The 18133-nt window shown below is 50.9% G+C and overlaps 9 protein-coding genes across 9 annotated transcripts; 5 read left to right on the plus strand and 4 right to left on the minus strand.

The window, feature by feature from the left end:
* Positions 1 to 2: 2 nt before the first annotated feature.
* Positions 3 to 3316, minus strand: EDD37DRAFT_653878 (uncharacterized protein; the record flags this gene model as incomplete). The annotated part of the gene is made up of 4 exons (XM_062818624.1): positions 3 to 163; positions 217 to 561; positions 1550 to 2338; positions 2464 to 3316. The coding sequence occupies 4 exons, from the start codon at positions 3314 to 3316 to the stop codon at positions 3 to 5; spliced, it is 2148 nt and encodes a 715-aa protein (XP_062666167.1).
* A 1799-nt stretch (positions 3317 to 5115) lies between these two features.
* On the plus strand, positions 5116 to 6423 carry EDD37DRAFT_569604 (cystathionine beta-lyase; the record flags this gene model as incomplete). The annotated part of the gene is made up of 1 exon (XM_062814233.1): positions 5116 to 6423. The coding sequence occupies one exon, from the start codon at positions 5116 to 5118 to the stop codon at positions 6421 to 6423; it is 1308 nt and encodes a 435-aa protein (XP_062666168.1).
* Positions 6377 to 7705, minus strand: EDD37DRAFT_172658 (uncharacterized protein). Its single transcript, XM_062809876.1, has one exon. It carries the CDS (start codon positions 7572 to 7574, stop codon positions 6498 to 6500), a length of 1077 nt encoding a protein of 358 aa, XP_062666169.1. The 5' UTR covers positions 7575 to 7705; the 3' UTR covers positions 6377 to 6497.
* Positions 7706 to 8074: 369 nt separating this feature from the next.
* EDD37DRAFT_641083 (HotDog domain-containing protein) lies at positions 8075 to 9012 on the plus strand. Its single transcript, XM_062817280.1, has one exon. It carries the CDS (start codon positions 8303 to 8305, stop codon positions 8822 to 8824), a length of 522 nt encoding a protein of 173 aa, XP_062666170.1. The 5' UTR covers positions 8075 to 8302; the 3' UTR covers positions 8825 to 9012.
* Positions 9013 to 9150: 138 nt separating this feature from the next.
* EDD37DRAFT_653882 (uncharacterized protein) lies at positions 9151 to 9892 on the minus strand (the record flags this gene model as incomplete). The annotated part of the gene is made up of 2 exons (XM_062818625.1): positions 9151 to 9332; positions 9397 to 9892. 2 exons carry the CDS (start codon positions 9890 to 9892, stop codon positions 9151 to 9153), a joined length of 678 nt encoding a protein of 225 aa, XP_062666171.1.
* Positions 9893 to 10489: 597 nt separating this feature from the next.
* Positions 10490 to 13061, plus strand: EDD37DRAFT_173051 (major facilitator superfamily domain-containing protein). The gene is made up of 5 exons (XM_062809878.1): positions 10490 to 11250; positions 11303 to 11917; positions 11973 to 12204; positions 12259 to 12327; positions 12375 to 13061. The coding sequence occupies exons 1-5, from the start codon at positions 10974 to 10976 to the stop codon at positions 12934 to 12936; spliced, it is 1755 nt and encodes a 584-aa protein (XP_062666172.1). The 5' UTR covers positions 10490 to 10973; the 3' UTR covers positions 12937 to 13061.
* Positions 13062 to 14026: 965 nt separating this feature from the next.
* On the plus strand, positions 14027 to 15143 carry EDD37DRAFT_172692 (uncharacterized protein). The gene is made up of 2 exons (XM_062809877.1): positions 14027 to 14616; positions 14677 to 15143. Exons 1-2 carry the CDS (start codon positions 14486 to 14488, stop codon positions 14822 to 14824), a joined length of 279 nt encoding a protein of 92 aa, XP_062666173.1. The 5' UTR covers positions 14027 to 14485; the 3' UTR covers positions 14825 to 15143.
* A 620-nt stretch (positions 15144 to 15763) lies between these two features.
* EDD37DRAFT_569689 (uncharacterized protein) lies at positions 15764 to 16450 on the minus strand (the record flags this gene model as incomplete). The annotated part of the gene is made up of 2 exons (XM_062814237.1): positions 15764 to 16348; positions 16406 to 16450. The coding sequence occupies 2 exons, from the start codon at positions 16448 to 16450 to the stop codon at positions 15764 to 15766; spliced, it is 630 nt and encodes a 209-aa protein (XP_062666174.1).
* Positions 16451 to 17041: 591 nt separating this feature from the next.
* On the plus strand, positions 17042 to 17989 carry EDD37DRAFT_613036 (cytochrome c oxidase subunit VB; the record flags this gene model as incomplete). Its single annotated transcript, XM_062815417.1, has 5 exons — positions 17042 to 17138; positions 17229 to 17285; positions 17388 to 17546; positions 17643 to 17743; positions 17828 to 17989. 5 exons carry the CDS (start codon positions 17042 to 17044, stop codon positions 17987 to 17989), a joined length of 576 nt encoding a protein of 191 aa, XP_062666175.1.
* Positions 17990 to 18133: the final 144 nt, after the last annotated feature.

Below are 18133 nucleotides of genomic sequence, written 5' to 3' on the forward strand. Positions count from 1 at the left end.
AGCTAACATCGCGTTTCACGGAGACGTCCATAAAGGAACAACCACCGTTCCAAGAGGTCATGCAGGACAGCTGTGTCCGATTCGGAGCGATGAAGGTTATGCAGGTGGGGGTTGCCCGGGTTGATAAGCTTCAAGACCCTACCAAGCTGGTATGAAGCCAATCCTGAGACTTTGGTCAGTGACAACGTTCAGGTGCTCGTCGATCTGTCCACTCACCAGGCAAGCTGCGCGCAAAGTCTTGAACCACAGTCCAACATCGCTCATGGGGTGGGAGAATGCCATCAGCAGAGAGACCGGCTTCTTTGATCAGTGTTTCCATGCATTTCCGGTCAAAGAGCATCATCGAGTATTCGACCCATAGACAATGCGGGCTTAGGCCTGCACGGCGTAGTATGTCGATGATCTCTTTTGAAGTTTTTGCATTAGATGGGAAGCGCTCTGCAGGTGAGCCTCGAATTCTTCTGGCTGAACGAAAGCTCAGCGGATCGGTATAGCCTGAAGTCTTGAGCTCTTCCTCATATGCTTCATTCGTAGTGCCAGAGTTATTGATTATGCAGCTGACTATAACATCGTTATTGCCGTTGCGGACTGTGACTCGACGAGCCGCAGAGGTAATCCTCGCTCAGAGCGCCGTACGCTTTCGAAATCTACGATGAATATCTTTTCGGGACAAAACTCTCTCATCCATCTATATCTTTCAGCCATGGGTGGTATCAATAGACGCTGTGCTTGCACGACTCGAAGAAAAGAAGAATGATCGCTGATAGAGGAGCCTATACCTATCCGCTGACGGCCTTCGGCAAGTTTTAGGCCAAAATGGAGTGGTAGTGGCAAGCTTGCAATATACCGGGAGATGAGAGACATAGCATGGACACAGAAATCGCACGTCGGCGCCACTGTGAACAACAACAATGACGGGACAAAGATCAGCATTGTTGTGCCCAGATGCAAAGACACTGAGTCGGCGCAGGGGTAATGACGATTCCAATACCAAAATCCTGTGCAAGCCATGCTGCCTTGTATACTGATGTCTTCAGGTTCAATATGGTGCTGTGCAAGGATTTGGTGGTTGCATGAACGACGGTATGACTGGCGAGGCCCCGTTAGGTATAATGAGCTCTTTCCGCGGAACTGTTCGAGGTACTTAGTGGTGGAAGGGAGATGTCTTTGAGCGTTCTGATCTTCAGTTGAAGTTTCGGCCTTTGCGGTTGAGACCTGCTTCTGAAGACCGCGGAGGTGCTGATTGAAGTGGAATTCATGGTGAGACTGGAGGGTCCAATAAACGGTATGTCCTCTGCTGAGTAAAGGTTGGTCCACCAAAACCTTGTTGCAGTTTTGATGACCACATTGCAGAGGACTACCCACATGGCAATTCAAGCGATGGCGCTCCAGTCTCCAGGGCAAGCGATATACGCAATATGCACAATCTTCTTCAGGGCATTGCCATACGCAGCTCAGATGATGAGCCAGCACGTGGACGCTAATCGAGTATCTTGCTGATCCGTGGTCCCGTGAGCGGGTTGTGAATGAGCGAATATGTACTACATACTCGCATCCAGGCCATGGGCAAGATATGTGATATCTTGTGGTTGGTTGACTGACATGGGAGTGACCGTGACCTTGTATGACTCCAGAGCGGCCTCGTCCTGCGAAGGAGAGTCTTGACGCTGACATGCGTCCTCAGCTTCCCGCCTTTCGTGTGAAGGTAAGCCAAGGGCTCGACGGACAGCGTTTGGGTCATTGGTTCCAAGCAATCTGCAAAACTTGCAATAAGTTATGAGATAATCCTTAGCGTCTTCCTTTGTCATACATTGGATACTTGTTAACGTTTCAACAAGGTAATTGGGTGGATGTATTACGGGAACCAGACCTTGTTTCGGCTTATCTGAAAGGCACACATAGCGATCGTTGCAGTGTCGACGGAATTCGCGATCCTCGGACAAAGCATTATCATCTTCTGATCCAGACTCTGCTTCAGACCGAGATGCGACTCCTGCATTGAAGAATCGACGAAGCTGGGCCCATGCATGGTCTTCTTGTTTAACAAGAGCATCTTCATCGTCCGACTCATCGGAGGCATCTTTGTCCATCGTATCCTGTCGAATGGTCGTACTTGTCTCCTTTCGAGCGATGGCCGTCGCTTCGATGTGCTCATCTTCGGAGGCCGATGGCTGGGTAGTGGTATGTTCAAGTCTTAACTGCTTCGCCAGGCGAGCTACCAGAACTTCTGTCTTCGGAACGCGACGTAGAGCTGTAAAACTATAGCTTGATCCTTGATGATCGGTCGTAATGTGGAAGTTGAAATCTTCGCGGTTGTTGAAAACTTTCTCGGAACCATCTTTACAGCTCAGGTCGCCACAGTACCACTCCGTTAAGTTGGCCCGCCATGTGCATCAAGATGTAAGTCAATCGCAAATATCTCGTCAATCGATGCTCCACACTGTGGAACTTGGCAATGCCAACCACTATTGGTAAGGAGAGCGCAGACGATTTCCTTGGAGTCGAGTATTGAATTAATGGGGGCGTCCCTCCGCACACGATATTGTCTGCCATTGAATGTTCTTGTCTCGTTCATGCCTAGAGCATTCTTGATATTTAAGATTGAACCTTCTTTGAGACAGCTCAAGAATGTATCCCGTGTATATGTCGACTGGGCTTTCGGGCTAAGAATAGGACATGGTGCAGGCGTGTCGAGCGTTGCTGTACCATTAAGTGGGGCAGACTCTCCCGACTCTTTATTCGTGCCCAATGGTTGGTCGACCTGGATCTGATCCCAATCCATAACTTCGTTGTCGAAGTGGCCATCATCAATGATCCCAGCATCTTCATGCTCGTCGATATCGGATAAATCAACGTCTTCTGCATGGACGGAAGTTGGGTATACGTCAGCCGGGATGTCAGCTATTTCTCGGTTACTGTGGCGTTGAAGTAATCGCGTAGAGTCGATGTCAATAACAATGCAGTGGTTCTGGCGCAAGTGCCTTATAATGTTCGTTTTGTTGTAAGGTGTGATATTGACGTCGCACTCTGGGCAGCGGCCCTCTTCGGAACATGCCCGTTTGCCGCCCTTCGCCCCCCTTTGCCAAAAGGCAGCGTCAGGGATATTGAGCAAGTGAGCATTCCTCTCTTTGTATCTTCTTCGGTAATAATGTGCCAGAGCAGAGGCGGCTGCCGGTGGATTCTCTTGCTCTTGGTGCTCAACGGAGATGTGAGACTGGGTTACTTCACGTGAAGAGTGCTTGAACCCACAGTGGCGGCAGCCAAACCCTTCAGTGACCTTGTGCTGCTTTTGAATGTGTTCTGCAAGGCGCCTCATGTCATGTGTCATTTGTTGACAGTGAGGCCAGTAGCAAGGAATCGAGATGCCCGTCGATGAAGCCATTATAACGTAGTGCCTTGAGATACGGTATATGTGGCGCAGTAAGTGACAGAGCCAGGACACTCAGAAGTGGACAGCGAACTTCGCCAGACATTCCGAATCAAATTGACAAGATGTCTTGACAAATGACAAGTCATCGATGAAATCACAGGCGAGAATGTCATTAAGTACGTGTTCACCGAGATCGACAGGTGGAGGGAGTTCGTGCTCGAGTAGCATTCCTTGGCGTTTTAAACTGTTTGAAGGATCTGGGGCGTTTGAGGCACCGGGAACGTTTGATTCCCCGCGTCCATCGAGTAAAGTAGCCATCAGAGCGAAAAACACAAAGCCTAAAACACAAAGCGCGAGCGTGTGTCTTTGGTAGTTATCCGCTTCTATGTTCTAGTTATAAATTCGTGTGGCACGTGTGCACTGTGATATAAGCCTAAGGAATACGGTTAAGTTAATACCTGGTATCCCCCACACTTACCTAGGTACTGTGGTAGATAAGGTAACTTACGCCTACAAAGGTATAGGCGTAAGTCTTGGCACTTGACATTTCAAAAGTCACCACTGAAAGAGACCCTTTTCACTGCACGCGTGTAAAACGCACTCATGATGGAAATTGAGACTATTGGTACTGACTGAGTCGTACGCGCTTGCACTTTGACTCCATGCAGAAATAAGCATGACTTGCGTGCGGGTTGGGAAGTCGATTCTGAGTCGTACAGCAGGTATGATATATAATTTACTATTCTGGATTAGCGTCGCACAAGGGTCACACCAAAGCCAGAGTACACGTGCCGAGACAAACACGTATCTATATAATTTATCCATGCAGATTCTACTCACAAATATTGCACACAAACCGGGGAGCTGGCGGTTCGTCTACCTTATCAATTGTGCCTGTTTACAGGATCTGACAAAATTTAGCAACGGTAGCGCGGTAATACTGCCTCATTCTTCATTCAATGGTAATTACTGACAATTTTCAGTTCGACTCCAGATTGGGATTATCGAGTACGAATTTTGTGTTCTGGTCCTGACCTTTTACTAATTCTGGAAATTTAGAAGGTTATCGTACGTGTTTAGCCGCCTTTCACATACAAATGATCTTTGTCCTGACAATATTTCAGCGTTGTACGTCGACTTGTTATAATTCTATCAAATTCTCCTCAAGTTTCTAACTCTCATCAGCAAATCGGGTGTTCCTCATCCACCTTATGGTGTTCTTTTTTTTGGTGTTCTTTTTTTTTTGGTTACCACAGGTATCTTGCTCGGATCTTTTGAGGCACGATACCTATATAATGTATGTCTAAAGATGTCGTAGTAACTCCTAAACAGCGTTTAATGGTAATGGGGCCACCCGGACGGCGGATTTATGGTCGACAACGTGAATGAGCTCCAAACCGACGATACCAGTACTCAGGAAGCATGTTCATTAAGTTGATAGATTGGGTGCTTACGGAGTAGACTGGGACGGAATTGAGGCTGAAAACAATTCCGAATCAGCCGATGTTCAGTGATCGATAAGGGACAAACATACAGGCTGCGCCAAGACGATGCGCCCTTCGCCGGTACTACGTACAAGTCCACGCATGCGCCGCTTCCATTTCAATCGAGCACGTTATTGCTGAATTTTGTACACATCTCTCGTCTTGCAACAACGTAGCCACTGGCATGTATTGACACCCTCGACTACCAAGACTGGGGCATCACTTAATCTACGAGCCATTGAAAGGCATAGAAGAGATAGCATGGCCACCACCAATGGAGTGCACACCGTGGACTCGAGTAACCCTCCTGCGCCCGTCGACCCTCACGATCTCGAAGGACTCGAAGACCTCCACCAGTTGGACATAAGTTCCCTCTCACCCGCCACACAAGCCATCCATGCCGACGACCCTCTCAATCTTCTCACAGACGTCGCGCCCCCAATCCACGTCAGCACCACATTCCGCTACGATAAAGATCCCGAGCGACTGCGACCCTTTCACGAACGCGACGGTGCCAAATTCGACCCGGGCGAGCATTGCTATTCCCGCTTGACTACCCACAGCACCACCAGACTCGAAGCCATCCTGACCATCCTGCTGGGTCAACCGTCTCTCACATACTCTTCCGGTCTTGCGTCGTTCAACGCGCTTATAACCTTCCTGAACCCCAAGCGCGTCGCAATCGGCGCTGGCTACCATGGATGTCATGGAGTGCTGAAAATACACCAGAGACTGTCGGGGCTAGAACTCCTCCCGTTAGACTGCAAACCAGAAGATCTCCAGGAAGGTGACCTCCTGCACTTGGAGACACCCGTCAACCCTACAGGACTGGCATACAACATCCAACATTATGCCGATATCGCGCACTCGAGAGGCGCATACCTGAGCGTCGATGCCACATTCGCACCTCCACCCTTGCAAGACCCCTTCAAACATGGCGCCGATATTGTCATGCACTCCGGCACAAAATATATTGGCGGACACTCCGATATGCTATGTGGTGTGTTGGCGGTCAAGAACAAAGAATGGATCCCCCGAATGGTGGACGACCGGCTACACCTCGGTGCGGTCATGGGCGGTCTCGAAGGTTGGCTGGGAGTAAGAAGTGTGCGGACGCTGGAACTGCGCATTCAGAGGCAAAGCCAGAGTGCACAGAGACTGGTCGACGCGCTTGACGGTGCGTTGACCGGGCACACGGTAGGCACAGGACTGTCGCAATCAGACGTCGAGATCATAAAAGCTGTGCTGAAGAAGGTTCATCATGCAAGTCTGCAAACTCAGGACTACAAGACCTGGTTGCGAAAGCAGATGCCAAATGGTTATGGTCCGGTCTTTTCCATCGTCATGAAGACACCCGAACTCGCTCGAGCCTTGCCCAGCAAGCTGCATCTTTTCCATCATGCGACGAGCTTGGGTGGAGTCGAGAGCTTGATCGAGTGGCGCACCATGACGGATGACACAGTAGAGAAAGACCTCCTGCGGGTGAGCATCGGTATCGAGGACGACAGGGACCTTTTAGACGACCTGATCCAGGGCTTCAAAGCTCTTGGAAGCAATAGCTCGTCGTGAATCGTGTCTGAATGTCGATTGCATGACAGACTCCATCATTTGCATAGCACGATAGAATAGCGAATCGATTGTTTTCAGCCAACATAGTGCCTTTGTCCAGGAGTGATCCTCTCGTTAGAGCGCGGAGTATGCACTTCGGCTTGGTGGGATAGTCGCAGGATATCTCCTTCGCGGAGGTGCTCGGTCCTATCATTTCTCGGTACCTCCTTCCTGAGACCGGAGGGATGAGGTATTTCCATGATTGGAGGCGGCGGCTTGATCGGGCGTACTGGCCTCGGCGAAACGATCTCAGGAGTATTCGTAACGCTGCCCTGACTATCTGGTGAGTTGTGTCCCGCTCCCAGACGCAACGTCATCTCAAATTCCCTGTCCAGAGCCGAAGAACGGCTCGCAGCCGACGTAGGAGACGTGCCCGTCTGGATCCTTTGAAGTCCTCTAGGCCTCAAAACATCTGGCGGGTCATGACCACGGGCTGGGCTGAAGTGTGTATGCGCTGCCGTCGGACTGTGGTGCATCCCGGGCGCGTGTGGCTGACGGGTGGACATGGGCGAGGCTGATCTGGCTCTTGATTTTGCCTTGGATATCTCCATGGGAGGGGTCGGTGCGTCGTCACCTCCTTCGCCGATGATGACAGGCGGATCGTCATCAAAAGCCACGCTGAGTCCTCTCGCGCGCCCTTTTCTCTTGGACAGTGATGAGGCTGACTGGCTTCGACTGTGGTATTCTGGTCGAAGGAAGTCGGACTCGGCCAGGCTGCCTTGTTGCCGGACTGGCTGCGCTGCAGGCCATCTTTGAGAATTGGACACATCAATCCGTGGCACCACAAGTTTTCTCGGTGGCTTGTGAATGGTGGATGACGAGTCGGACGTCGAGGGTCTGGGGGATTGCTGGTCTGGCGATGTCGCTGTCGATGAGAACCCGTGTGTCGCAGGAGAATGTGGTGTTGTGTTCTGGGAGTTCCAACTCGATGTTGACGTCCTGCCCGCCGCAAGAAACTCGTTCACGTCGGCACTGAGGCCCTGCTCCGTCTCTTCACTCTTGTCATTGTTTTTCTTGAACTTGCTCTTTGTCCGGGAAAGGGCTCCCTTGAATTTGTCTCGCTTGGATGTCTTGAAGGTCTCGGCAGGGGCATGTTCGTCCTCGGCCGTCATCGCGAGAATCCCTCCGCGGCGGGATCATCATAAGGCAAAAGGGAAAACCAGGGTAGATGTAGGGTTTGATTCTTTCAGAAGGCTGAAACGGGGTGGATCATGTCAGATGGCCACGAAGGTAACGGTGCTGTTGGGAAATGTTGAGATGGTACTTCGTCGACGCGCGTTATCAAGAGGGATAGCATTATCCCATGCGAATTCAAGTCGTGTTGGACCCGGGCGCTGTAACATGCCCAAAACCCAAGCACTGGCCGGTGTTTGTTCAGTGGCGTTTCATTTGCTGTAGGCGAAGCGAGTGACAGCCAAGCAGAGGCTGACGAGGGTTACAGTACTCCGTACTGTACGCTGGGAACGCTGACTGGGGGCCGTGCATTTGTTAAGTGGCATCATAACCATAAGGTAAACACTGTCATGTCTTTATCGCTTATCGCCACGTGAGCGCCTAGCAATTCACGATGCTAGGGGTCATTCTGGGCCATAAAGTTATCAGTAAGTTAGCCGTCTCGCGATGGACCTCGGCTCATCCCCTTTGTAATCTGATATATGTCCAGCAAAAGGACCTTCCTTCATAACAGTCGTTCGTGCTTATTCGGATCTTAGATAGATCAACAATACCTCACATCTTTCGCAGACGAAGAAAAACAACACCTCTGTGAATTGGGAAAGACATAATCTTGTCCTGCACAGAAAGAAGCCCATCATACTGAAAGCAATTACACGTGGAAACCATGTCCGAGAAGAACCCATCACGCTCGGTCTTCGGACGCAAAGACTTTCTCTCCCTCAACATCCAAGACCGCGTCCTCGCCCTAGAGGAACAAATGATCAATGACCCCTCATACTACGGCTTCGACACCCACGCCCTCCGCAACACCAACCTCAAACTCATCGAGGCCACAGCCAACAACACCAAATGGGAAATGGACATCCCCTCGCACCTCTGCAATAAATCCGGCAATCTCCACGGCGGCGCCGCAGCGACGTTACTCGATAATTTGACGTCGACCGCTCTATTGACGATAGCTAAGCCCGGATTCCTGGACGGAGGGCACGTCAGTCGCACACTCACAACGACTTATCTGAGACCAGTGCCGAAGGACTCGCATGTGACGATAGATTGCGAGGTCCAGTCGGCGGGAAGGCATACGGCGAACATCATGGGGAAGGTGTACGTCAATGGAAAGTTGTGTGTCACTTGTGTACATGACAAGGCGGTCTTTCCCACCCCGAATAAGGCTTCGAAGTTATGATTATAATCTTAGAGGGCGTTGTGGGAGACAGTGGATCTGATAGAGTCAAGATGCACACCAGAGCAATGCGGATAGACTGGCTATTGCACCTGAGAAGGGACAACATCTTAAGTAAGGGTTTAGACCTGGATATGTGGCTGGGCATCTCAATTTAGATATGCATACCGTTATCCATTTTGAATTGGGGAGCGCATGAGCTGGAAGAGGATCTCGTCATCCATTGCCAATGGTGTGTCACATGGTCATTTTCTACATAAACAAGCACCTCCGTGCTGGTGGCCACTTGCCCCTCAAAGAGAGGTATGTCAAGGTCATTCTTGACCATATCATTTCTCCGCCTGCTGCAATCGCTCTATCATCAGAAGAGCAGATCTGAAGACCCGTCCCGCCGGCGTACTCCCTCCTGCATCGTCAACCTGCTGCAGAATGTCGTCGTCAATCTTCTCACACAGCTTCTTCCGGTCATCATCCTCCACCTCTCTGCGCTCGCGATGCCACACTGCACCCCCTAACGTCGCAAACGCATGTTAGTACCACACACACAAACTATACTAGTGGTTCGGAGGACTCACTTCGTTTGGAATGCTTGGAAGGAGGTTTGACGCGGGTGACATCGTCCTTGGCTTTTCTCAATTGGTACCCTCTTTTCTTTGGCGTGACGGGCTCATCTGTGACCTCTTCATCATCATCCTTGTCCATGTCATCATCCGTGTCCCAGTCATCATTCTCGTCATTGTATTCGTCAACCTCGAATGCGACGGAAGCATTGCGCTTTCGTTCGATATTACTTGAGGTAGGAGCCTTTCTAGGAACGGACATTGTCGACTGAAAATACGCGGCGACGTCAGGAACGTGCTGGTCTCCATTGACCAGCGGAAATTCGGGTTCGAGGGCCATGTCATTGTCTGTGCCGAGTGCGGCAATGACTGATGGAGACTGGTGTTCGAGGGTTGAATCGATGAATGCGTTGAGTTCGGCAAGATCTGACGGAGGAATGGTTGAAGCAGACTCATTAACTTGAGTTTGTTGTTCAACTTGTTGATTTCCTTGACGAGAGGAAGCAGCCATTGTACGGTAAACTGTGCTTTGAGATGACAACAACAGAGTGTATGACCTCGCAACCCAGATGAGACGTGGTTAGCTACTCGCTCTGCAAATAGTTGTTGTGATTCGGGCGCCATCACAGCAACGATATCAAAATCACCGCAGGCTAATTGACGCGTCCATATTCATAGCAACTTGGCTATACTTTCTGCTCAATCCCGACAATAGCCATTCACCGACATAGGCGGTGTCGGTATGAACGAGAAGTATAGCCGATGCCGCCAAGGCACGAGGAGGGGAATTCCATTGTATCGACAGGGAAGAGGCTCACTCGACGAGCAGTGTGGTGTTGTCGAAGATATTGTAGCTGTGATGACATACAGACCGTGTACAGAGGTCATGTTCGGGAACTCCCGGAAAGTCATGAAGAATGCACCAGCCTTGAAAAACACTCAGTCCCATGACCACTTCTCCTTCGTGCCGGAACATCTTCACCGACAGTCTTAGAACACTGTGCAAATCATTGTTGACACAAGTAATCCATGGTGGCCGTTAGGAAGATGAGTAATGGGAGTTGGATAAGATGTTGTGGTGGTGAAAAAGGGTAGCGAACCCCACAGAAACCTCTCCGCAATTGCACCACAAATCGATCCCCCAAAGTCAGGGAATCTCCCACTTCTGCACATCACTTCCTGAAAGCCGGAGCCTGGTTGGCTCTATCGGCCTGACGCAGAGTTTCGTAAGTGGGCTTCGACAAATGCCGAACGACAACACGTCAATTTCTGGCGGAATGCCCAGGATGGAAATACCCCCAGTCGACTTTTCATTGGAAAGGGCTTCCCTGTCAAGGTTGAACCCTTTCGACAAGATCGAATGGTGCAGCACGCCTGCCATGACTGAATCCTTCACCTCCACGATGGTCGGCATCGGAGTCTGGCCGGAGGAGACCCCAGATCAACTGCCGGGGTTGAAGTAGCAAGGAGTGGTTGGCCCACGTCTCGGACCGTGCATTTTATATCTCGCTTGGTGATCGCTCCGCTTCTTCCTTTGAGCACACTCTTCTTTTCATTTTGTGCCCAGTATCGCATAACTTGCCACGGACAACATGGCCGCCGACAAGGATACTATCCAGGCGATGGAGACCGTTGAGAACACCCGAGCACACGACCGGGCTCATGCCGTTGAGTTTGAAGCTCCTATGGAGCATATTCAAGAACTCAATGAGGCAGAGCACCTCAACTTGAGCTGGCGGTCATGGCTTGTGGTATTCGTGACCTGCTTTGCCATCATGGCTCAAGTCTTTGTCGTCGTGGCAGCAGGATCCGTGATAGCGTTCATCATCCGCGATCTCGGTGACGCTGCTATTGCTGGCTGGATCATCCGTTGGTCAATCCTTTACTACTTCTTTCTTCAATCGCTGACAAATCTTCCCAGAGGGACCACTGCTCATGCAGTCTGTGCTGTCGCCGATCGTGGGCCGGCTGAGTGATGTCCTGGATCGCAAATACCTGGCTGCCATTCCTCCGTTGATTGCGTTCGTTGGTGCAGTCATTTCAGCAAAAGCTACTTCAATGCCCATGCTCATCGGTGGTGGCATCTTGATCGGCGTCACGTTGAGCACCATTTCAATCGTCCAAGCAATTCCCAGCGAAGTCCTACCGCTTAAATACAGAGCGTTGGCAAACGGTTTCGCTTTCTTGGCTGGCGCAATTGGGGGACTTGTTGGCGTACTCGGTTCAGGAGGCGTGACGAACTCCAGACCGTCGGGCTGGCGTGACATCTTCTGGATACAAGCCGCCTTCCATTTGGCCAGCTTCCTCGGCCTGATGCTGTTCTACCACCCAACCCGCCGCTCCGACTACCCCAAGATGTCCCTGAAGCAGTACGTCTGGGCTTGCGATCCAATCGGGTCACTGCTCTTCATTTCTGCATGTACCTTACTCCTTCTGGCTCTGGATTGGGCAGGTGGTGCATATGCATGGTCCGATGCTCACGTTGCTGCACCGCTCGGGATCGGGCTCGGCATCCTGGTGTTGTTCTGTCTGTATGGTAAGTTACGCAAAGAGTTCTCCCAATGCAATGGTCCGGACTGACACTTGACCAGAATGGAAGGGGCGGTCCGATGGCCTGGTGGCTCACGTCTTCTTCAAGGGTTCACCCAACTTTGCTCTTTCGGTGTTCGCGTTCGCCGTTGAGGGTTGGCTCTTCTACTCCGCCGTCAACAGCGTGACGCCTCAGATCGTCCTAAACCTTGGGTTCCAGACGAACGCATGGAAGATTTCGATCCGACAGTTGTCTTACAACCTCGTGACTCTTTTTGCCTCGATTCCCATCACGTAAGGCCGCATTCCTCGTACGGTGACCCGTTGGACAATACTGATATGGACCAGGTTGTATGCCACAAAATACAAGGATCTGAAATCTCCATTGATTGGGACGTTCGTGATATTTCTCGTTGTGTAGGTTGACAGGCTTTCCATATCAAAACGATACTGACAGTTTGCAGGACCATTTGCTATGCGACAATCACGCCCAGCATGAATCATGCGCAGATTGGCTTCAATGTACTCTCCGGCATTGGACAATCCGGACCACTTACTCTCATTGTCGCCCTGGTTCAATTTACTGCACCTCATGCATTCCTCTCGACGGCCACCGGACTTGGTTTCTCTGCTCGTGCAATTGGGGGAGCCTTTGGATCTGCTGTTTTGGATGCTATCATCAACGGCAAACTCAAGTCCTATGCGACAGTCGTTGGTGGTGCTGCAGTTAGTGCAGGACTGCCCAAGTCATCCCTACCGGCCTTGTTGACGGCACTGGCTAGCGGAGCAGGCTTTTCCGAGGTACCTGGCCTGACTTCGACAATCCTGGACAAAACCTTGGACGCGAGTCATAACGAGTACGCACATGCTTATCGACTCGCATGGGCCAGCATCATTCCCTTCGTCGTCCTCGCACTGGTCTCGATCTTCTTCCTGAAGGGAGTGAAGGAGTTGATGACTGAGAAGGTCGAGGCTACTGTGGAACATGTGAATACCAGTGAAGCAGACAAGGCTGGAGGGCTTTGAGTGGCTGGACTGGTGCTAGACGTTATCAGTCCGGTGTTCAGAAAAATGGTTATAGTTAGCATTTCGTCGGTAAGCTGGAGGAAATGACAATCGTCGATGTTACCGTAGCCATCTGAAACACACTGTGTATAGGAACCATGACCAGGTACCCCAGCCTTGTGATGATCTCGCCTTCCCTGCCTAATGATTCTTCTTACCATAGCACTTGTGCTTTGGGGCCTCACAGCAAGCCCCTGGTTTGCTTACAGGCCTCGCCAAGGAAGATAAGACGCCTACAATTTGCCGTAGCCTTATCTCAGCCGTGTGCATTGTAAAGGGGATCGGACCAGGAGTTCGTCTTGGGCAAAAGCTTTGAGCATGATGGCTGATAAGTTAGCCGGGACCGATGCATACCTCAATCCCTCGACCAGAAACTTCCGTGTAGCAATACTGTCTCCCTTTAATCGTGTATCTGTCGTCGTCAGCATCGTTGTTAGCCTTCTTGCTGGCCAACTTCGGCAGAGCAACGCGGCACACGACCATGTTGAAATAGGAGGATGCCGAATGCTAGTTGCTCATAAACTTCAACTTGCAGTCGTTGTGGCATTGTGGTTCACTGCTTGTCCTCATATGCATCCGAATAAGGAGCATCTCTGTCGGAAAAGGTAATGAGGATGTCAGAATGAGGCTCTCCAGATAAGAAACATGTGCCGCCATCATCCCGTCGGTGATTGATTTGATTGACAGTTCTGCAACTTGTGGCATCTGGTGGCATCTAATCTCCCGTCAACTCCACCTTTCATCAAAACCTTCGCGTCTTTCACAGCCACGCTCGTCTTTGATTTTTTGTCCACTGCGTTCTGCACGATTTCGCCTGACAAGCGTGCAAGCCCAATCAATAGCTTTGCCGGGCAGTGGCAGCCGTCGTTGAATTGCATCCCCGTCGATTGGGCCAGAGATTGACGAGATGTCCCACTCCGATGATTGGCGTTGATGGAGATTGTGTATTCCGGCCCAACGTCCACTCACTACTCCCTTCCCGTAGGTGTCTCTGGAAAGCAGCTTGCCGCGGTCTTTCGCCAGGCTCGCCAACTAACTTAACGCTGTGGCTTCAAAGGTGCAAAGTCCACGCGACACTACTTACTACGGTGCTCTCAGACATGTGGATTTCTGACCGAATCGCCTCCGGATCTAATCAGAGCAAACTCTCCACCATGGAGATGGTACTCGTACCCTGAAAGAGCTTCCCTGCGAGAGTTTGTATCATTCTCGATTCGTTCAGTCAACAAATTGTGTTACTTCTCTCTTGACTCTCCCGTTTGCAGCTTGCGAATGTGAAGACGGTCGCTCTTGCATTCTGTCCTTCCCTACCCTCCAGATCTGGTGCACTCACTCGTTCGTGCATCAGCATCGTCCACTCGTTTTGCAAACCACCTTCTACTCGTATCACCACTATCTTTGACAGAACAGACGACAGCCCAGGTCAGATCACTTCATCATCTCGACCCCGGAAATAGAGAGCACCCAATCCATCGAGAAAAAGTTCTGCATACCCTTCATCACACCCATCATGGGCACCGTTCGAGATCCCGCGTTCTGGCGACGATTCTCAATGGCGGTACACATGGATGAAGAGCAGGCCAATATATCAGACTCAAAATCAACTTCCACCGCGTCCTCAAGACCTGTCTTGAAACAAGCGTACGTGGTCGAGGAGATCGATGTGTACTGAGATGGTGGTATACTAATGTTGGCATACAGAGATTCATGGCTTGAGCGCAACCACAAGAAACAACGTCGAACACGCATGCTGGGCTGGCTCATCGCACTAGGCTTCGTATGTGTCGTCGTTGGGATTGTCATGGTCCTGCTGTGGTACACGAAGCTGGGACCATTCAAGGCGCTATAACGTTGACGACACTGCGCTGGCATCGCATCATGGTCAACATATTTCAACATGGCGTTATTCGCTACCAGAGGAGCAATGATGGAGGAGACCACGAAGACGCGCGACAGCTCGGTCCTGTCGTCAGCGATTAATGAAGGGATTGAGTGAAACAAGACTCAAGGATGGGCTGCAGAGGATATGGTCATCATCAGACCTGATCACACGAGGACTTCCGACGGGATACGGAAGATTCGACTAACGACATTACGAGCACCATGTCATCACATCGGTCTGTCTGAGAGGCCGCATATAGACATATAGAGTTCAAACAGTCATTGACTAATTGAGCCTGATCGTTCTTTTATTTTGTTCGCAAGAACACCATGTAACTCGACGGGTTTCGAATGGATATCGACAGGTTGTTCAAGTTCTGTCCGCTGCATGCTAAACTATATCTGCATACGGCGCTGTAACTCCATTTTGTGTTGGCCTGCTCCTCTGAATGTCGCCCCTGAAACTGCAGGGCGTCAAAGACAACTTCCAGTGTGCCAAAGCCCACGGCCAAATCCTCGTATCATAGCCTTCGAGTCTCATCCACGTTGTGTCGCGGCATCAGCCCATGGCGAGACACTGCACTCCATCTTGGGGCTCGTTGCTCGATCTCGCCCACGATCTGGTGGCAGTATCGAACAGAGTTTGGCCCGGAACAGGCAATCATGTGAGCCCTTTCTCCTCGGACGCCTCTCAGCCAAAGGGGCACAGTTTTGTGTCGCAAAAGGTTCCTGCACATGGTGCTTGGGTGGGTGAAAGGTCGCAGCTTCGGAGCTTGTACCGATGATTTCGACATCCTAGTGCATGCTCTTGACGCTTCGTGCCAGAATGATCATCGCTTTGCCTGGACATGTAGGACTCCCTCACTCAAGGTCTCTGCAGCTGCTTGGGGCTGCCCCCTCGACATATCTAATATCTCTTCCTCGTCGGTTCAGGACTGGGACTTTTTGACATGCTTCGCTCGTCTCGCCCGCGCATCTTCAACCACTTCTTCGTGCCGAGCTCCAACTCTTTTTCCAGTTCAGGTGAAGGCTCCTTTCTGTGAATGAAATTGCAAAATCCACCTCTGACACACCCTTCACCTGAGTTCAGCCGACAACACGCCTCTCGGAAATCCGTGACAGGACTTAATTCGCAGTATATCGGTCTCGCCGCGTACCATCTGCTATTGAGCGTGTCGCAGGCCTTTTGCGCGGAGTCTTCGTACTTGAAACGTGCGTACACGTTCCCGATGAGGTGGTCGTTATTATTGTCGCAGACTACTATCTCCTCAACCTCGCCGAATTTGCACATTTCGCACCAGAGATCCTCGTAGAAGGCGTCGAAGTGGTTTTGCAGTTGTGATGGGTTCATCTTGTTCTTTGGGTCGTAGGCTGGGTTTTGGTATAGGTTCGGCATGAGGATTGTTTGGCTGTATGAGGGTTTGACGTGTTTTCGCGAGCAGCGGTCGCCATGTCGGCATGCGCCGATCTTGTAGTAGAATGAGCAATTGACCTGTACAGATCTGGTTAGCAATGCGCGAACATAGTAGAGATGCGTATGGAAACTTACCTTGTCCTGTTCGGTACCAAAAATCGAGGCGAGGTAGTTCGCCATTGTGAAGAATGCGAAAGGTGGACTGTGGATTAAAGTCTGGCTGGTTCAGAGCGTCTGCGTAGAGGGTTCGAATCGCAGTTCGATGCGCGATTCAATGGTGAGCTGGGGATGTGTAGTGGTCGTGGCAAGAGGAAGACTGGATCGGCTACATTAATAAATGCGATCGAGGCAGACGGCCAAAGATGGCCTCGAGTTTCATGGCCACGTGACCAATTCCAGAGCCTTCTTGGCGTTTACATAAGCAAGGCTGTCTTTGCTTGCGGAGATGGTCATTGGTGTTCAACATAACAGCTTTACAACGCACCGAATGTCTGAAGCCTACGATTGAGACGCCTACTGAGATGATACGTCGACCTAAGTACTCATCGCGTACGACTCGCGCCTCAAGTTGTCGCCTTGTTCCAATAGTGAAAGAGCATCAACGATCACGTGTCAGGCTGTTGCCAAGATAGTAGAGCTTGCCAGCTCCGGCGAACCTCAGACCACCCAATCCCAAGCAATTACTTTGACGCAGTTTCGACATAACCTCCTTCTTTCAGAGGTAAACCTCTTTTCAACGCCTTCCTCCCTCTCCACTCACACCAATTCAGAATGTCGGTAGCACGCGCAGCCTTTTCTCTGGCGCGCCGTGTGCCAGTCAAGCCAACTCGGATCGTCCCTCGAACTTTCGCAACTGTCGCAGCTCGTCGTATGTCAATGTTACCCTCGAAGCTCTCTAGGACGCAGCAATGCAGCTCCGCGAGCTCCTCGGACTTCCGCGGCTAATTGCTTGTTACAGGTGGAAAATGGGACCCGAAGCCTGGTGACCCTGAGGCGAAGTTACTGGCTTTTGATGGTGCGTCTCGAAAGCAAAGACCTCCGAGCAGCCTGTCTGCACCGAGTGGTTGCGGCCAAGCTTGTTACAGCGACTAGGACTGACGTTGCTGGTTTGCTACAGAAATCAAGAGTTCTAAAGACCTCCTCCCACCTGGTGCTGAGCCTGGTACCATTCCTACCGATCTCGAACAAGCCACCGGTCTCGAGCGTCTCGAAATCCTCGGAAAGATGCAGGGCATTGACATTTTCGACATGTCACCTCTTCCTTCAGACAGAGTCGGTATGTGATGGTCAAATTGGAGCGGAACACCAAACAACAGAAAGAACTTGTGAACTCGAAGACAGCGACATGGAAGCTGACAGCGTTGATATGCAGGTACATTCGATGACCCAATTGTTGTCAAATCAGCTGGAGACGAAATTCAAGCCGGCTGCACAGGTTCTCCTGCAGACTCGCATATTGTGAAATGGCTAGTGGTATGTTATTGCCTTCACGTGGCTTCTATGGCCACAACATCTTGTGCTGGAAACCGAAGAGGTATACTGACAACTTTTGGTCAGCTATCTCGCAAGCGACCATTTGAACGATGCCCCGAATGTGGCAGCACCTACAGAATGGACTACGTTGGACCCCCTGATGACCCGCATGACCACCACCACCACGGTTACGAAGAGCCAAAGACCATGGCCGATTATGTCAAGCCTGAATATTGGTACCGGTGAATACGCATCAGAACGGAGTGGTTGGGAAGAGGTCGTCGAGAAGGTGTACAATGGAGTGATTGGAGAAGTCATCGAAAAGCTGTACATAAGGTGATACAGGGTCACGGAGGCCCCAGGAGAGCAATTGATCATTCATGGCTAACA

This window comes from Exophiala viscosa, assembly GCF_022695815.1.
Source record: "Exophiala viscosa unplaced genomic scaffold EDD37scaffold_13, whole genome shotgun sequence".
In the NCBI taxonomy this organism is placed as follows: domain Eukaryota; kingdom Fungi; phylum Ascomycota; class Eurotiomycetes; order Chaetothyriales; family Herpotrichiellaceae; genus Exophiala; species Exophiala viscosa.